The sequence below is a fragment of the Somniosus microcephalus genome, unplaced genomic scaffold, assembly GCF_052327205.1.
Source record: "Somniosus microcephalus isolate GS21.2 unplaced genomic scaffold, FLI_Smic_1.0 scaffold1180, whole genome shotgun sequence".
Taxonomy (NCBI): Eukaryota; Metazoa; Chordata; class Chondrichthyes; order Squaliformes; family Somniosidae; genus Somniosus; species Somniosus microcephalus.
Genome location: NW_028226367.1, coordinates 1 through 19,818, shown reverse-complemented (window position 1 = coordinate 19,818; position 19,818 = coordinate 1). Strand labels below are relative to the sequence as shown.

The following is a 19,818-nucleotide window of genomic DNA, read 5'->3' as shown; positions in this document are numbered from 1 at the left end:
AGTCTTAAACACATACAACTAAATATACAGCTCTATACAGCTCTACGGCTCCATCTAGTGTACCACTCTAGAATGACATGTTATTGATCATTACACAGAGGCCCACCGATTGGCTATTGAGAGAGAGGAGTGGAGCCTCCTGTATACGGCTCTCCTGGCATTTCATTTCACTTCAAATCTGTTATCTCGAGCCAAGGGAAAGGCTCTTCCGTTCTCCCTGCAACGGCTGACCAATGCCCACCCTACACCCCCATTGACGAGTCTCACGCCTCTTGCAAAAATTCTCAGATTGATAAGAAAGCAGATAATCAAGGGTCCCAGTGCACACAACCATTTCCACCTGGTATCGCTAACCTTGGAAGCATTCGAAGTGTCGGCCTTGGCTTGGGGCTAGCACCCTTACCCGAGTCAGAGGGTCGCAGGTTCAAGCCCCATTCCAAGCACACACAATAAGCTGAAAAATGAGTGTTGTGCTGCATTGCCGGGGGTGCATCAAGTGTTATGGGGAGAGAGCGGGAATATGGTATTGAGATAGACGATCAGCCATGATCTCAGTGAATGGCGGAGCAGGCTCGAAGGGCCGAATGGCCGACTCCTGCTCCTATTTTTTTTTCTATGTCTCTATGTGCCGTCTTTCGGATGAGATGTTAAAGCAAGGCCTTGCCAGCCTATGCAAGTGAACATTAAAAAGATGCCATGGCACGATTCGAATGGGAGCTGGGGAGTTTTCTTGGAGTCCTTGGCCAACAAGACTAAAGCAAATTAGCCGGCCATTTATCGCATTTGATGTTTGTGAGATCTTGCTGCAAACTGGCTTGTTGCTTTTGCCTAATTAACAACAGTGTATTAAGCACTGATTGATGAAGCACTGTGACGCTATATAAATGCAAATTCTTGCCTTCTAACAAACGGAATTACTGCCGCAAACATTAGCTAGTTAAAGGCAGTATTAAATTCTAAAGGTTAAGAACTGTTTAAGAGTAGCAGACAAAAATTGGACATTCTTCATCAAGGCAGTTTTTTTAATCCTGTACAGATCTTAACACTGTGCAAAAATCTAGTACAAACGTCACACACAAAAAAAGAATGTAAAATCCTCAGGTTTTAAGCAAAGCTGAAAGTTTTTGTATCATCTCGGCAAATTCAGTGTTGTTATACAAGTTGTTATCCTGTCCTGGGTCAGTTTTATAAAGATAGAGCTCTCCGGCATGAATGTCACTGAGATTGGCACTGAAAGTGGACGCGTTATAACCAACCCATTGCGTGTACCTGTAGTCATCAGAACGGATCGAGTATCCCATGACTCGAATGTCCTTCAGCGAAGGAAGGTCAGAGTTCAGCTGGGGTGTGTCCGCCGGCCGGGGGTATTGGCTGTAGACGACCATTTCATCGTTACAGCTCGTGGCGTCGGAGTTTAGATAAGACGCCATACTTTCCCCCTCGGTGCACAGTTCTACGTGAAAGGAAGATGCCGGACACTTTGGCGGGACAGGTAATTCGAGAAGTTGACAGAGTGTTGGGAAGAGGCCCACTAATTCCACATTGACAGCCCTCATCAACCCTGTAACAACATTTAAACACTTGAGTTACTTCTTCTGTTAACTGCACCAAGGAAATTGATACGTAAGAATTTAACTAGACAGCGCCATTATTTCGCATACATCAGTACTGTATAAGAAATGTCAAAAACAAGAAATGGTCAATTGGTCTATCTTATAACTATCTCAGCCCAGCATCCAACTGGGTTTTGAAAACAACATCAACCGCAGACATGGCGGTCAGATTGCACACGTACGCTGACGACACCCAGTTCATCCTATCCGCCACTTCTGCTTGTTCTCCTTGTTGTCTGATATCTAGTCATGGATGACCCACAATTTCCTACAGTCAAAGATTGGGAAAACTGTAGCCATCATCTTCATTCCCTCACCACTGATAACATCCCCCATCCCAGCATCATGGAGGATTGCCCATCTCCTCCCGTGCATTAGCTCATCTGTCTCTGAAACCTTCATCCATGTATTTGTCACTTTCAGAAACAACTATTCCAATGCTCGCCAGTAGAGAGGAACGCCAACTCTCCGACACCTCCTCCTACCTCCGCCTGGACCATGACCCCACTACCGAACATCAAGCCACCGTTTCCAAGACTATCACTGACCTCATCTCCTCTGGAGATCTTCCCCCCACAGCCGCCAACCTCATAGTTCCCCAACCCTGCACAGCCCGCTTCTACCTCCTTCACAAGATTCACAAACAGGACTGCCCTGGTAGACCCATCGTTTCAGCCTGTTCTTGCCCCACGGAACTTATCTCTTCCTATCTCTACTCTATTTTTTCTCCCCTTGTCCAGTCTCTTCCCACCTACATCTGCGACTCTTCTGACGCTCTCCGCCACTTTAACAGTTTCCAGTTTCCTGGCCCCAACCGCTACCTTTTCACTATGGACGTCCAATCCCCTCCATCCCCCACCAGGATGGCCTGAGGGCGCTCCGCTTCTTCCTTGCACAGAGGCCCAACCAGTCCCCATCCACCACCTCCCTCCTCCGCCTGGCTGAACTTGTTCTCACATTGAACAACTTCTCCTTTGACTCCACTCACTTCCTCCAAATCAAAGGTGTTGCTATGGGAACCCGCATGGTTCCTAGCTATGCCTGCCTTTTCGTGGGATATGTGGAACATTCTTTGTTCCAGTCCCACTCAGGTTCCCTCCCTCACCTCTTTTTCTGGTACATTGATGACTGCTCTCGCCCTGAACTAGAAAATTTCATTCACTTTGCTTCCAATTTCCACCCTTCCCTCACCTTCACATGGTCCATCTCTGACTCTTTCCTTCCCTTCCTCGACTTCTCTGTCTCCATCTCTGGGGATAGGTTATTGACAAACATTCACTACAAGCCCACTGACTCCTACAGCAACCTGGACTACACTTCCTCCCACCCCACTTCCTGTAAGGACTCTATTCCATTCTCCTAGTTTCTCCATCTCCACCTCATCTGCTCTGACGATGCCACCTTCCATATCAGTGCTTCCGACATGTCTTCCTTTTTCCTCAACCGAGGATTCCCCTCTGCTTTGGTTGACACGGCCCTTGACCGTGTCCGTTCTATCTCCCACACTTCTGCCCTCACCGTCGTTGGCCTCTTACATTGTTCCACTGAAGCTCAACGTAAGCTTGAGGAACAGCACTTCATCTTTCGATTAGGCACTTTACAGCCTTCTGGACTCAACATAGAGTTCAACAATTTCAGATCATAACCTCGGCCCCCACCATGTATATTTTTTTTCCACACTTGTTTTTTACTTCTCCCCCACATGGCAGCTGTCTTTCATTCTGCCAGCGCAATTTACACTTCATCTAGAGCCATCCTTTGTTTCTTAACCTGTCCCATTACCATCTCCTTTTGTCTTGAATATCTCTTAATGTCTCTTAACCTCTTCCGCCTTCCATCCAATCACAGACCTTCCCTTTTGTTCTTTCATCCCCTCCCCCCCTTTCCCAGCTCCCACACTTGCTTAAAAATTTGTTCCATTTCCTGCTTTTTTCCAGTTCTGACGAAAGGCCATCGACCTGAAACGTTAACTCTGTTTCTCTCTTCACAGATGCTGCCTGACCTGCTGAGTATCTCCAGCATTTTCTGTTTTTATTTCAGATTTCCAGCATCTGCAGTATTTTCTTTTTGTATTCCAATGCTCTCCTATCCGCCACCATCTGGGTCACCATTGACCAGAAACTTAACTAGACCAGCCACATAAATACTGTGGCTACAAGAGCAGGTCAGAGGCTGGGTATTCTGTGGTGAGTGTCTCACCTCATGACTCCCCAAAGCCTTTCCACCATCTACAAGGCACAAGTCAGGAGTGTGATGGAATACTCTCCACTTGCCTGGATGAGTGCAGCTCCAACAACACTCAAGAAGCTCGACAACATCGAGAATAAAGCAGCCTGCTTGATTGGCACCCCATCCACCACCTTAAACATTCACTCCCTCCACCACCGGTGTACTGTGGCTGCAGTGTGTACCATCTACAAGATGCACTGCAGCAACTCGCCAAGGCTTCTTTGGCAGCATCTTCCAAACCCATGACATCTACAACCTAGAAGGACAAGGGCAGCAGGCACATAGGAACACCACCACCCGCAGGTCCCCCTCCAAGTTACGCACCATCCTGACTTGGAAATATATCGCCAATCCTTCATCGTCGCTGGGTCAAAATCCCTCCCAAACAGCACTATGGGAGCATCTTCACCACACGGACTGCAGCAGTTCAAGAAGACGGCTCACTACCACCTTCTCAAGGGCAATTAGTGATGGGCAATCAATGCTGGCCTTGCCAGTGATGCCCACATTCCAGGAACAAATAAAAAAAAGCTTCTGTTCATCCAAACTTCTGCTGCCCCGTATCCTACTCTGCACATCTCCTGCTCACTTATCTACCCTGTCTTTGCTGACACACACTGGAGGTGTTGAGGGCCGGGAATCAATTTAAAATTCACATGCTTGTATTCAAAATCTTTTATTGTCTTGCCCCTTGCTACCTCTGTAACCTCCCTTCATCCCACTATTGGCAACCGTGCCTTTAGCCACCTGGGTCCCATGCTCTGGAATTCCCTCCCCACATCTTGCTCCCCTAGGAGCATAGGAACATGAGTAGGCCATTCAGCCCCTCGAGCCTGTTCCGCTATTCAATGAGATCATGGCTGATCTGCAACCTAACTCCATATACCTGCCTTTGGCCCATATCCCTTAATAACTTTGCTTAACAAAAAGCTATCAATCTCCGATTTAAAATTAACAATTGATCTAGCATCAATTACTGTTTGCGGAAGAGAGTTCCAAACTTTTACCACCCTTTGTGTGTAGAAGTGTTTCCTAATTTCACTCCTGAAAGGTCTGGCTCTCATTTTTAGACTTTGCCCCCTAGTCCTAGAATCCCCAACCAGCGGAAATAATTTCTCTCTATCTACCCTATCTGTTCCTCTTAATATCTTGATCAGATCACCCCTTAACCTTCTAAATTCTAGGGAATACAACCCTAATTTGTGTAATCTCTCCTCGTAACATAACCCTTGATGTCCGGGTATCATTCTGGTAAACCTACGCTGCACCCCCTCCAAGGCCAATATATCCTTCCCAAGGTGTGGAAGATCATCCTTGAAATCGACCTCTTTGACCAAGCTTTTGATCGCCCCCTCCTAATATCAGATGACACCTCTGTGAAGCGCCTTGAAAAGCATTTTAAGTTGTTGTTGTTTTTTGTTGGGCATTTATGCAGGATATAGGAGAATAGAACAGTCTATTTCAACATATGCAGTCATTTGAACTAGATTGTGGGTAAGAGGGGGAGAAAGAATTCAGTGTTTTGTTATACATACCATTTTAAAAATAAATCAGAGACAATTTCACTTCAGCAAAACATGAGAGGTAGAGAAAGACAGATGTACAGAACAGAACAGAACAGAAGAGACCAGTGGGAAGGGGAGGTTTATAGATAGAAAGGGAAAGAGAGAGGAAAAAAAGTGAGAGCGAGAGAAAGAAAAAGTTGGGGAATAAAGAAAAGAAAAAGCACTAACAGATGTGACAATAAGAGAAAGTACATAAGCAGAAGGAAAGAGAGAGACAGAAGTACAGTCCTCCTGAAGAACCACTGCTCCAAAGTTACAGTGGACTACAGTGGCAATTTATGAAGATAGGGTCTTAGTTAACCTCATCACAAAATGGCTGCGGCACAAAATGGCTACAAAGGAGCAGTCACTGCGAGATCTCTGTGCTCCTCTAATTCTGGCCTCTTGAGCATCCCCGATTTCCATCGCTCCACCACTGGCGGCCGTGCCTTCAGCTGCCTGGGCCCTAAGCTCTGGAATTCCCTCCCTAAACTTCTCCGCCTCGCCACCTTTCTCTCCTTCTTGAAGACGCTCCTTAAAACCTACCTCTTTGTTGTTGTACGTGAAAGTAATTCACTGTTTGCGAAGCACTTTTGATAGATTGAGAGAGGTCATAAGGAACTATTTCTCTGCACGTCCTTCTTTTCTCGGAGTTATAAATTAGTACACAGCTGATGCTGAAACATTGGTATATAACCATATCCTGGCTCCCCACACCAGGCGTGGTAGACTCCCACCTTGACGCTGCACTTAGCGTGAAGTCACCTCAGTTGCTTGGCTCCACGGAAGAATGACAATGAGTCAACCACAAGAGATATTTTTTTCTTTGAAGGAGCAGATTTGAACTCCAGTGAGGCACACACTATACAGGACGTCACAATGCTGGTGGTCAAAGCACACGGAATACTTGTATGAACTGATTACTGTAAGAGGACCACATAGGTTACAGAGCAGAAAAAAATAATTGAATTGGGGTGTCTAGAAAATGAGTTGATTCAGGCGTCTTAACATATTAGTCAAAATTACTGTTTGTCAGATGTTAGAAGTAAGGAACGTGAGAACTCGTTGAGATATCGGGCAGAATTTTCATTGGGCCGTGGAGGTGGGATTGGAGGCGTGCGGGGGGTTAAAATCCCAAAATCGGGGGGCACGAACCCATCCCGCCCCAACCCGCCGCCATGCCAGTTTCAAAGGAGGCGAGTACCCGCCCCGCACTGGGACCCGCCTTCCCGAGGTGGGAAGGGGATTAGTGCCAATTAACTGCCTGTTAACAGGTAGTTAACAGGCAGTTTTTAGCCTAATCCCTATTTTTAATGTTGAAGTGTGGGATTCCCGACGGCTCCAAACCACGCCAAGTTAGAGGAGGCGGACCGTCGGGCTGAAGGGCTTGGAGGGGTCGAGATGTCTGGTGTTCAGGTGAGTGATGGGTGCATGAGTGCAAAGGTAAGTGTGTTTGGTGTGTGTAAAGTATTTAAAGAAGTTTTACATACCTTTACTTACCTTTACAGCCTTTCTTCCTTCAGGTCTTGGGAGTCCCTCATCTCACCGGCACAGAAAGCAGAATGGCTGCGAGCTGTCAAAAATTGCAGCATTCAGCTTTCTGTTCTGGGGAGATCTCTAAATCATCCTGAGAGAAAGCAATTAACTTAGAATACAGATTGTTAGTGTTTGACAAATGCTGATATTTCATCTGTCAAACGGTCTTGACAGATGAAATATCAATCTGTGATGTCACCTGTTGCCGGGTGGCCCTTAATTGGCCTGCTGAGCCCACTGGGTGGGCTTAACAAGGTCAATCAAGTCAAAATCACGTGGGTTGGCTAGAACTCGACGGAGGCAGGACTACAACCCCAAAAGTTGTAGTCACGCCTCCTACCCGACTCGTCAATGAAAATCCAGCCCATCATGTAATTTATAAACGCGAAGTGGATCAGTTTCTAGGTTTTGCGCAGTATTACTTTTTTACACTCTACTGGATTTTGGTCTTTTTGCATACATTACTCAGACATATTTTGGAACAAAATACTTTTGGATATTGAGTGCTGAAGTACAGTTGGCATAGTAACATTCCTGCTGGAATAAGCAACAAGTTTCACCTTCCAACCTCTGTGAAAAATTTTCAGACAGGCTTATTACACTGAACACCATAACCTACCTGCAGGCAGATCTCCTACTTTATTAATAAAGGGATTAATAAAAGGAAACATCCTTTGTTCCGGAAGAGGAAAAGCCCCAGTCACTCCTGGTACATAAAACATCAAAGGGACACGAGTGGCTACGTCAAAGTTGCTGTACTTAGCCCATTCTCCGTGCTCCCCTAGTGACCAACCTGAAGGAAACAAGACGAAAGGTCTAAGTCAATTCTAAAACCAGAAAGTTAAAAAACGATACTGAACGTGCAACCTCTTCGGCAGATATTTCAAGATTAGAATTTAACAGCAAATTCCCCATTCCGCTGGCTTGTTCACGTGAAATGCCTTGGAGCAATGGTCTAGCGCACCGCAACAATGCTCAAAAGGGGACTGTAATGAAACAACTTCTTTTTAAAAATTCATTCTCAGGATGTGGGCATCGCTGGCTAGGCTGGCCCACCCCTGGTTGCTCTTGAACCGCTTGCAGCATTTTGATACAACCGAGTGGCTCGCTAGTCCTCTTGGGAGGGCAGTTAGAGTCTGGTTAGTGAGATACAAGTCAGACCAGGCAAGGACCCCAGGTTTCCTTCTCTAAAGGACATTAGTGAACCAGTTGGGGTTTACGACAATCCGACAGCTTTTATTGTAGAATACATTTTATACAGTTCCTTCACAATTAACCTAACTGCACAATGATTAAAGTTGCCTGATTCTGTTAAGTGCCCTGCGATATTTCTCTATGTCAAAGGCACTCTATAAATGCAGGTTGTTGTTGTTGCCATCATCGTGACTGGTGCACATCGAGCTCGTTGACCGATTTGCTATCAATGGGGTCAACAATGCTAACTAGTGCAGTGACTACTGATTGAGTAATGGCCAGCACAGAGTTTGTGTGGAGCAGAGTTCAACTGAATCAGGAAGTATTGGAAATATTTGATCACTATCGGTTTATCAATAGGTTCATGAAAAAAATCAACAGGTTTTCCTCCTAACTGCCAATAAAAATTTCCCCTACATGAACCAATGAGTATTGTTAACAACAACTTGTATTTATACAGCGCCTTTAATGTAGTAAAACATCCCAAGGCACTTCACAGGAGCGTTGTCAAACAAAATTTGACACAGAGCCACACAAGGAGATATTAGGGCAGATGATAAAAGGTAGGTTTTAAGGAGCATCTTAATAGAGGAAAGAAAGGTGGAGAGGTTTAGGGAGGTAATTTCAGAGCTTAGGGCCTAAGCAGCTGAAGGCACGGCCACCAATGGCGGAGCCATTAAAATCGGGGATGCTCAACAGGCCAGAATTCGAGGAGCGCAGATATCTCAGGGGGGTGGGATGGGGTTGTGGGGCTGGAAGAGGTTACAGAGATAGGAAGGGGTGAGGCCATGGAGGGACTTGAAAACAGGGATGAGAATTTTAAAATCGAGGCGCTACTTAACTGGGAGCCAATGTAGGTCAGCGAGCACAGGGGGTGATGGGCGAACGGGACTTGGTGCGAGTTAGGACACGGGGCAGCAGAGTATTGGATGGCCTCAAGTTTATGTAGGGTGGAATGTGGGAGGCTGGCCAGGAGTGCGTTGGAATAGTCAAGTCTAAGGTAACAAAGGCACGATGAGGATAAACGCATCCATTAGCCGAGTAGACTCAACTTTACTCCTCACCATGGTCAGAAGTAAACACGATGATTGTATTATTGGCCAGCCCCTGTTCGTCCAGCGCGTTCAGTAGTCGGCCCACTTGAGTGTCCATGTAGGAGACAGCAGCAAAGTAACTCTGACGAATCAGCACCTGCGAGATATTAGAGGTACAAATCACACAGCCTCATAGTCCACCATCTTTTGTGGAGTCACTAGTGGGGCCGAAATTCCGATCCCTCCCCCCCCCCACCCCAACCAGTGTGGTGAAACGGTCCACTGACTTAGAGGGGGACACCAAGCCTTTCCCAAATAGCGGGGTGGGGGGGGGAGGGGTTTATCCGAATGGCTGTATGATTCTATAAAATGCTCATTAAGCTTTAACAGGCGATACTAAACATGAATATACAAGAGATTCTTCATTTCCGCTGACTACAGCAATACCTAAAATTAGTTGAGTGTGCAAGACTTAAATGTCAACAGAAAGTGGGGAAGGCGAGAGGCACACAAGGCTTGTAAAGGGGACATCACCTCATAAGATATTTCACGATCCCTACCGAGACTTGGGAGCAAGTCATAACTCTCCCCAGCCAAAAAAAAATGATAAAAGCTGGCGATCCATTTTCTTTACCGAGTGTGAAGGAAGCTGTGCTCAGCACCTGGCACTTCCATGAACTGAATGCTCCCTTTAAGAGCAGATTAAACACATACCTGAAAGTCATCAGGAATGGGTCCATATGGAAAACTTATATTGAGGGCCTGAACGTCATCTCTTGCTCTTAGATCAGTCCAGGGATTATATGCCACTGGGGGCAGTTTTGGTGGGATTTTGGGATCAGGTGCAAGATGGATCTCCTCGCATGGATACAATTTTAAAAATTCCTGAAGAGAATAAAAATCACACAAGATTAGATTTACACAACTGGCTGAACAAAAACTATTGACCAAAATACATTCTTTGACCCTTAACAGATGCAAGCCTTCTCTTGTACAAACATGCCCCCAAGACCCAGTTCTGGTTCATGTAGTTTTTGAAGACATGTACAGCTGTATCTATTAAACAATGGATTCTAAGCCTTATACCATTTATCATCAGCAGAATCGGAGGTTGGACCAGAAAGCTCCACACGACACAAGCACAAGGCAATAGGTTCAGACGGTGGCCTGCACAGCAATAGCTCCTAACCAACGCTACCACCCTCCTCTCGGGTGGATGTAAAAGAGACCCCGGCGTTATTTCGAAGAATATTAGTGGGAGTTCTCCCCAGTGTCCTGGCCAATATTTATCCCTCAACCAACATCACTAGAAAAGAGATTATTTTTGGTCATTGCTGTTTGTGGGACCTTGCTGTGTGCGAATTGGCCACCGTGTTTCCTAAATTACAACAAAGTACTTCATTGGGACGTCTGAGGTTGTGAAAGGCGCAACATAAATGCAAGTTCTTTCCACCCGCAGGATATTTAAATCTGTAATATAACAAGCATGTGCGTAATTTCTTTATACAGCAACCTCTGTAGTATTTGCATTGTGTTCACGTTTTTTTAAATTTATTCATTCACGAGATGTGGGCACTGCCGGCATTTATTGCCCATCCCTTGAGAAGGTGGTGGTGAGCCACCTTATACAACTGAGGGCAGTTAAGAGTCAACTGCATTGCTGTGGGTCTGGAGTCACATATAGGCCAGACCGGGTAAGGACGGCAGATTTCCTTCCCTTAAAAGGACATTAGTGAACCAGATGGGTTTTTACAACAATCTGGTAGTTTCATGGTCACTATTCCAGATTTTTTTGTTTATTAACTGAATTTAAATTCCCCAGTTGCCATGGATGGGATTATTAGTCCAAGCCTCTGGATTACTAGTCCAGTGACATAACCACTATGCTACCGTACCCCACAAGCACTCACAAATATATAGCGTACAGCTCCCAAAGACTGCACCATTACCTCAGGATATTTCAACGGAATGTGTGGTTTATGGTACCCAACAGCCAACAAGAAAGGGCTTTCCGCGCCTTTCATGCTCTTCAGTAAGCGAATCGCCTCTTCGGTGCTCTGTATATCGGGCAGCGTCTGTTCTGGCATTTCCTCAACATCCACCGGACAAACCAAATTAGCATGTTTTTTACCCTCTGGTCCTTTGCAGACCTAGCTGAAGAAAAAAACCCAGTTAATGAAGTTCTCCTCGAATGATGCCCGGGCGCCAAGGGTTACGTTACGAGGAGAGATTACACAAATTAGGGTTTGTATTCCCTAGAATTTAGAAGGTTAAGGGGTGATCTGATCAAAGTTTTCAAGATATTAAGGATAACAGATAGGGTAGATAGAGAGAAACTATTTCCGCTGGTTGGGGATTCTAGGACTAGGGGGCATAGTTTAAAAATTTAGAACCAGACCTTTCAGGAGTGAAATTAGGAAACACTTCTACACACAAAGGGTGGTAGAAGTTTGGAACTCTCTTCCACAAACAGTAATTGATGCTGGATCAATTGTTAATTTTAAATCTGAGATCGATAGCTTTTTGTTAACCAAAGGTATTAAGGAATATGGGCCAAAGGCGGGTATATGGAGTTAGGTCGCAGATCAGCCAGGATCTCATTGAATGGCGGCACAGGCTCGAGGGGCCGAATGGCCTCCTCCTGTTCCTATGTCCGACATTCATCTTTTGAATGCACTGCCAACCTACACGTTACTTGCAGAGCTTCCAATGTTACATTTTCAGTGCAGCAATGCTTATTTTGCATTAAATATATTGAAGCGCAGTTAGTTACATCAGCACTGAATTCTTCAACTGACTAAGGAACAATCTGAATAGGAAAGAATCTCTGGTCCTAAATCTGGTCACAGCTTCATGCAACTCAATTGTATGTGCTTAGTAATACTCAAATGTAGCAAAGTAGTGGAGAGATTGATAACACCCCACCCTCCCCCCGCCACCCGTCCAACAGCAGAAAACAAACCTCTTCCATTATACATTGCATTTTTTCAGATGAAAGTATTCTGGCTGGCAAAACACTGTGCATTACAATCAGATGAAAATGAAGCTAATGAGTCATCTCTCTGAAGCAAAGATATCAACTGGAGCGGGGCTGCCAAATCTGCCATCGACATTTGAGATACTAGCTCTGGTCTGGGAAGGCAAGATGATTTTGTCAGCACTCCGCTCCAACAGCTCTAAGATTTCTTCAGTTAGGGGTCGATCACCTTGGGATGTAAAGAACGCAGGAACGTTGTCGAAGTCAGGATGGCGTGTGACTCGGAGGGGGAGTTTGGTGGTGTTCCCGGGCGCCTGCTGCCCTTGTCCGTCTAGGTGGTAGAGGTCATGGGTTTGGGAGGTGCTGCCAAAGAAGCCTTGGCCTACGGGTGACTCCAGTCCACACTGGGTGGTTGACTCAATGCCTGCGGAGGAAGTCTGTCAGTGTCACCCATATCCCCAAAACAATTTTTTTTTAAATAAAAGCATAACATCCAAGCTTTACCTTGGCATTTTTATATTTCTGAGTTGAAGGATGAAATGGACGAGTGGACCAACTGTAAGGATAATCGTCTGTATGATTGGACACAATCCCTGAAAGATGAGGGGCATTTCGGTTAAGTTTTAATGCTGTAGATCATGCATCAATGTCTATTTTGAACTGAAACGTATCAAAAGGTACAAACGTTAGGAGAGAAAAAGAAGCCAGATGTTTGTCATTTATGCCACATCTCTGGTACATCATCGTGTTGCAATTAATTGGGGTTTTTTTTGCTTTAGAAAAGAGAAGACCTAGAGGAAACCTGATCGAGGTCTTCAGAATTATGAATGGGCTGGTCAGGGTAGATGTGGAGAGAATGTTTCCACTTGTGGGAGAATCCAAAACTAGGGGCCATAAATACAAGATAGTCCGTAATAAATACAATAGGGAAATAAGAAGAAATGTCTTTACTCAGAGAGCGGTTAGAATGCGGAACTCGCTGCCACAGGAAGTGGTCGAGGCAAATCGCTTACATGCTTTCAAAGGGAAACTAGACGAGTACATGAGAGAAAAGGGAATAGAAAGATATGCTGACAGGCTGAGATGAGGCAGATGGGATAGGAGGGGACTCGTGGGGAGTGTAAACACCAGCACAGACTGGTTGAGCCAAATGGCCTGTTTCTGTGCTGTACATTCTATGTAATATTAAGGCAGAAAATTACTCAACACAAATTCATGTTCACCGCCCCCCCCCCCACCACGAGATTCTTCACAGCCCCCACGAGTGGTAAGTAGAATGCTCGCAGTGTTACCTGTCCACAACACATCTGGATTGCTCCTTGGCCAGAAGATTAACACCGTTGCAAAGTGCTTTGCACTCTATGGTCACTCTGGAGGACTGCGTTCAGTTCTGGGCTCCGCACCTCAGGAAGGATATATTTGTCTTTGGAGGGTGAGCGGCGCAGATTTACTGGAATGGGTACCGGGAAGGGTTAAATTACGAGGACAGGTTGCACAGACTAGGCTTGTATTCCCTCGAGTATAGAAGATTAATGGGTGATCTAATTGAGGTGTTTAAGATGATTAAAGGAGTTGATCGGGTCGATAGAGAGAAACTATTTCCTCTGGTGGGGGGAGTCCAGAACAAGGGGGCATAACCTTAAAATTAGAGCCAGGCCGTTCAGGGGTGATGTCAGGAAGCACTTCTTCACACAAAGGGTGGTGGAAATCGGGAACTCTCTCTCCCAAAATGCTGTTGAGGCTGGGGGTCAATTGAAAATTTCAAAACTGAGATTGATACAGTGTTTTTGTTAGGTAAGTGTGTAATAATGGACAGGTCAAAGAAGGTTTATGCAAGAGGCCATGAAGATAAGGGGGGAAGGGGGAATTTTAACCCCCCAAAACAGGTGGGGTTAGGTCGGTTGGGAAGTTAAAATTATTTTTTTTTAAAACCCGACCCCCCAAATTACCCAGTTCTGATTTTAACAGAGACAGGATGTGGGGGGTGGTGGGGGAAGGAGAGACCAACCTGCTTTCAGGAGGCGGGTCCCTCATTTAAATATTTTAATTAGGCTGTTTGCATAAGACTTTATCTCTCTTCCAGTTTTAACACTGCTCGCCCAGTTTTCCAGGCCACGGGAAACCCGGCAGCTGAAGGGAGGTGAGGACAGCTGGATGGAACAGGTAAGTACCTTTCCAGCACTGCTTGTGGGCCAGGAGGAACAGGAGTGCTTCCCCCCTGCCCACTAAGCTAACTTGTTAAGCTGCCAGAGAGGTTGATTGGCATTGCATTAATAATTATCACGTTGTTAAAAAGGAACTGGCGCTATTAAGTTCCAACCCTATCTCTGGCGAGTTTAATGGGCAATTAAGGTGCAAATCTCCAATGATCGGATCCCCCCCACCCTAACCCGTGATCCGATGCCATCCCTGGCCTGCAATTTCTCCCTTCACCCCTCCCGCTCCCGCCCCCCCCCGCCCCCCCACCCCGTCCTCCTCAGCCTGTGATCTTCCCACAGCTGCCCTGCGATCTCCTCCACGGTCCCCCTGCGATCTTCTCCCCTCCACCCCCGATCTCTCCGGGCACCCCCAATCAATGTGCCCCCACCCCCACGAATCGATGTCCCCAGGCCACCCACCACCACCCCACCCCCCCCCACTCCGATCTCTCCCTCCCTCATCCCTGCTCCCAGCTGTGGCCTGGTGCCGAAGGCCTATCCACCCAACAGCCAGCCAGCCTCTCAATCTGGCTGGTTGCAGCTGGGGAACAGATTTCAAAAATGGTAATCAGGTCCTGTTGTTAAATTCGGCAGGACCCCCCAACCGCAAAACTTCACCCCCCCCCCCAACCCCTCTTCCGCCCTGCCTTCTCTGTAAATATTGAGGCCATGGTGTAAATATAATTTTACTTATGCTACCTGGCAATAAAGCTAAAATGCTGAAATAATGCTGAAATAAGCACGGTGGCATAGTGGTTAGCACTATTGCCTCACAGCGCCAGGGACCCGGGTTCGAATCCGGCCTCGGGCGACTGTCTGTGTGGAGTTTGCACATTCTCCCTGTGTTTGCGTGGGTTTACTCCGGGTGCTCCGGTTTCCTCCCACAGTCCAAAGATGTGCAGGTTAGGTTGATTGGCTATGATAAATTGACCCTTAGTGTTAGGGGGATTAAATATGTGGGGTTACGGGGATAGGGTGGGATATGTGTTGGTGTTGGTGTAGGGGTTACGGGGATCGGGTGGGATATGTGTCGGTGCAGGCTCGATGGGCCGAAATGGCCTCTATCTACACTGTGGGGTTTCTGTGATTCTGTGAAACTGTGCTTAGTGTAGCTACGCTAATCCCAGGTAATGTTTTTAAAAGAATTTAGTAAGAATGCTTTGCTGAGATAAAGTGCCCATGGTCGACCAGCCTCATTTTAGTCACTATAGCTCTGGACAATGTCCTGTCTCTTAAAGAAATTAGCCTGTTGAGGTAAGCCGCTCATGGCTGATCAGCCTCGTCTCCTCCCAGTCTAAACTCACCCATCTGACAATAACCAATCAACCTTATTCTGTGCTGTATCGGTCTACGGTTCTATGATCTTCCCAGATCTTGTTATGTTGGAAAAACAAGGTCACAGTTCGAGGCTCCAGGTGCAAGGGTCGGGCTGGTGCCGATCACAAGACCAGTGTAAATACAGGTGATTGTAAGAGGTCAATAGGAGAGGAAGAAGCTAAAAAGGAGGAAACACCTGAGCAGGTCGAGCACCTCTACTCAGAAGAGAACAAGGTCATTTTTCTCTGTTCTCATAACCATGGCTTGAGCGGTGTAATTGTTTTAATTTGTGCTTGGTTCGACCACCTCAATGACGAACCCCTTCACCACCCACAAGGTGTCAGGGTCGAATTTATTACAATGAGGGATATGGAACCAAGGCACGTAAGTGGAGTTGAGGGAGAGATCCGCCATGATCTAACTGAATGGCGGAGCAGGGCTGAGGGGGCGGAATGGCCTCCTCCTGTTCCTATGCTATGCAGTAGCTGAGATCTTACCTGGATGAAAGACTTTTCCCACTGACATGGTTAGGTAGCCATTCATCTTCAAATACTGCGGGAGCGTTGTGTAGTTCCCAGCGTGCGTCCTCCAGTAAGAATCGTGATCGTAAAGCCGAGTGGTGTCAGGCCTACGACTGGTTAAAAATGACGTCCTGCTGGGCCCACATAAAGCTTGCTGTGGCGCATCAAAAGAAAAGTGTTACTTGGCTTCCTAAAATTTCACATAAATAAAGTGTGTTAAAAATTCCTCCAAATAAAAGCACTGGACACAATCTTGCTGGAACAATAACGGTGTGTCAACGACGCACGTCGTTATTAATGGGCGAGTTCAGGGCACGAAGAGATGCGCCGTAAGTTGCAAATAGAAATATAGAAACATAGAAGATAGGAGCAGGAGTAGGCCATTCGGCCCCTCGAGCCTGCTCCGCCATTCAATGCGATCATGGCTGATCATCCAAATTCAGTACCCTGTCCCTGCTTTCTCCCCATATCCCTTGATCCCTTTAGCCTTAAGAAATATATCTAACTCCTGCTTGAATATATTTAATGAATTGGCCTCAACTGCCTTCTGTGGTACAGAATTCCACAGGTTCACCACTCTCTGGGTGAAGAAATTCCTCCTCATTTCTGTCCTAAATGGCTTACCCCTTATCCTTAGACTGTGACCCCTGGTTCTGGACTCCCTGACCATCGGGAACAGCCTTCCTGCATCTAGTCTGTCCAGTCCTGTCAGAATTTTATAAGTTTCAATGAGATCCCCTCTCATTCTTCTAAACTCCAGCGAGTACAAGCCCAATCGACCCAATCTCTCCTCATACGTCATTCCTGCCATCCCAGGTATCAGCCTGGTGAATCTTCGCTGAACTCCTTCCATGGCAAAAACACCCTTCCTCAGATAAGGCGACCAAAACTGCACACAATACTCAAGATCTCTAGAACTTGCTGGTTGATTTATGCCGCTCCGCTATTTGCTTCGCGCAAAAGGTATCTCGCTCTCAGCCTCCCTGTTATTTTTAAGAAGTTGTTGGATTTGCTGCAGAAAGTTCGGGCTGGAACTTAACAGCGCAAGTACCCCTTTAACAACATGATAATTGTACTCCCCTGCACTTCCTCGAAATAGTGCCATGGGATCTTTTGCGTCCACCTGAGAGGACAGACGGGGCCTCGGTTTGACGTCTCATCCGAAAGACGGCACCTCTGACAGTGCAGCACTCCCTCAGCATTGTACTGGAGTGTCAGCCTGGATTGCTAAGAGGTCTGTAATAGAGGAAGTAGTGGCAAAGGACCTTGCACAAATTAAAAGTCTCTGGAGTGGGACTTGAACCCACAACCTGCCGACTCAGAGGCGAGAGAGGTACCCACTGAGTCACGGCTGACAATGTATCCTCACAATCCGCAGCTTAGGGACGGGGAAAATCAGCCTGGGCTCCCACTCCTGATTGGTGTGTGGGCAAGTAATGAATAGAAAAGAGATTCATTACCTTTGGTAAGACCTGGACTGTTAATTAGACGGGCTTAAGCATGGAACAAGTCATCTAATAATGTCATGAACAGGTACAGAAAATAATCAAAAAGGCTAATGGAATGCTGGCCTTTATATCGAGAGGACTAGAATACGAGAGGGTAGAAGTTATGCTGCAGCTGTACAAAACCCTGGTTAGACCACACCTGGAGCACTGTGAGCAGTTCTGGGCACCACACCTTAGGAAGGATATATTGGCCTTGGAGGAAGTGCAGCGTAGGTTTACCGGAATGATACCCAGACTTCAAGGGTTAAGTTACGAGGAGAGATTACACAAATTAAGGTTGTATTCCCTAGAATTTAGAAAGTTAAGGGGTGATCTGATCAAAGTTTTCAAGATATTAAGGGGAACAGATGGGGTAGATAGAGAGAAGCTATTTCCGCTGGTTGGGGATTCTAGGACTAGGGGGCACAGTCTAAAAATTAGAGCCAGACCTTTCAGGAGTGAAATCAGGAAACACTTCTACACACAAAGGGTGGTAGAAGTTTGAAACTCTCTTCCGTAAACTGCAATTGATGCTGGATCAATTTTAAATCAGATATTGATAGATTTTTGTTAACCAAAGGTGTTAAGGAATATGGGCCAAAGGCGGGCATATGGAGTTAGATCGCAGATCAGCCATGATCTCACTGAATGGTGGAACAGGCTCGAGGGGCTGAATGGCCTCCTCCTGTTCCTATGTTTCTAATATGGATCAATGTAGGGTAATGCATATAGAAACAGCAAACATGTATATAACACTAGCTGAAGTGCCCGGCGGTGCCGAGGGATTTTTGAGGGCATGTTGTTGTTGGAAGAGAGAGAGAGAGCGACTGGGGGGAAGAGAGAGAGCGACTGGGGGGAAGAGAGAGAGCGACTGGGGGGAAGAGCGAGAGCGACTGGAGGGAAGAGAGAGAGCGACTGGGGGGAAGAGAGAGAGCGACTGGGAGGGGGAGGGAGGGAGGGGGAGGAGAGGGGAGGGAGGAGGGGGAGGGGGAGGGAGGAGGAGGGGAGGGAGAGAGAAGGGGGAGAGAAGGGGGTAGGGGGGAGAGAAGGGGGGAGAGAAGGGGGAGAGAAGGGGGGAGGGGGAGAGAAGGGGGGAGGGGGGGGAGAGAAGGGGGGAGGGGGGAGAGAAGGTGGGGAGGGGGGAGAGGGGGGGGGAGGAGAGAGAGACACAGAGGGAAGGAGAGAGAGAGGGCGAGTGGCCCGCAGGCACAAATGGAGCCAAGCCCCGGAAACAGGCGTGAGCCGGCTTGAGGCTGTGAGAGACGGCCAGGCCCGGTTGCCGGGGTAACCCTTCCCCCCCTTCCAAGCCCCCGCCCTCCCGAAACCCGGCCGACCCGCCCCGCACTCCCGAGCCCCAGCCGCCCCACCCCGCACTCTAAAGCCCCGCCCCCCGCTCTCCCGAGAGCCCCGCCCGCCCGAGCCGGCTTCAAGACCAGCGAGCAGGGAAGAGAGAGAGACGCCGCATCTCACCTGCTGGCTTCCCGCGCTCTGTGCCTCGGACTTCTGTGTGTCGCCTGCTGCGCGCGCACCCTGTGCCTGTCCCGTGTCCCTCGCAGCCGACGCCGTTGCCCCGGGTAACGTGACGGGGGAGACTGGGGGGGGGGCGGTGAGGGGGGGAGGAGCTTACCACAAGCCGTGGGCCAATTACCAAGCTCGGGCGTGGCTGGGCAGGAGAGCCCCAGGCTTTGAGGCCTTACAAAAACGGGGAAAGGTAGGAAAAAGAATCAGGTTAGAGAAAATATTTACAAATGAATTAATTTTTTTTTTTTAAATTTGTGTTTTAAAAGCAACTTATTTTTTTGCTGGAAATGTAGATTTGAAAAGAAATACGCAGAAAGTGGGAAAAAGAAATGAAGAGTTTGGAATCAAGATGGTGGCCACTCACCTCATTTCAGAATGATAAGGCCCGCCCACACACACCGATTGGTCAACCGTCAGGTCGCTGAACTGTAGGATTGGTCAATCGTCCTGTCACTCGACTGGAGGATGGCCCGCCCGCACACGCAATGAACCCGCCCCCATGACGCAGCGATTGGTCGACCGTCGGGTCGCTCGACTGTATGATTGGTCAACCTTCACGTCACTCGATGCTAATGAGCGGATAATGAGCGGAATTTTGAACGTTTTTTGGATACCGTTGGCACAATTTTTGTCTGACCAAAAAGTAA

The 19,818-nt window shown here is 47.2% G+C and overlaps 1 protein-coding gene across 1 annotated transcript; it reads right to left on the bottom strand.

Annotated features, from left to right (window-relative positions):
- Positions 1-1,008: 1,008 nt before the first annotated feature.
- LOC147080782 (iduronate 2-sulfatase-like) lies at positions 1,009-19,272 on the bottom strand (the record flags this gene model as incomplete). Its single annotated transcript, XM_085981091.1, has 8 exons — positions 1,009-1,561; positions 7,542-7,715; positions 9,181-9,307; positions 9,865-10,035; positions 11,100-11,300; positions 12,632-12,720; positions 16,140-16,317; positions 19,121-19,272. Coding segments are annotated over 8 exons (1,556 nt in total), but the record flags the coding sequence as incomplete, so codon positions are not given.
- Positions 19,273-19,818: the final 546 nt, after the last annotated feature.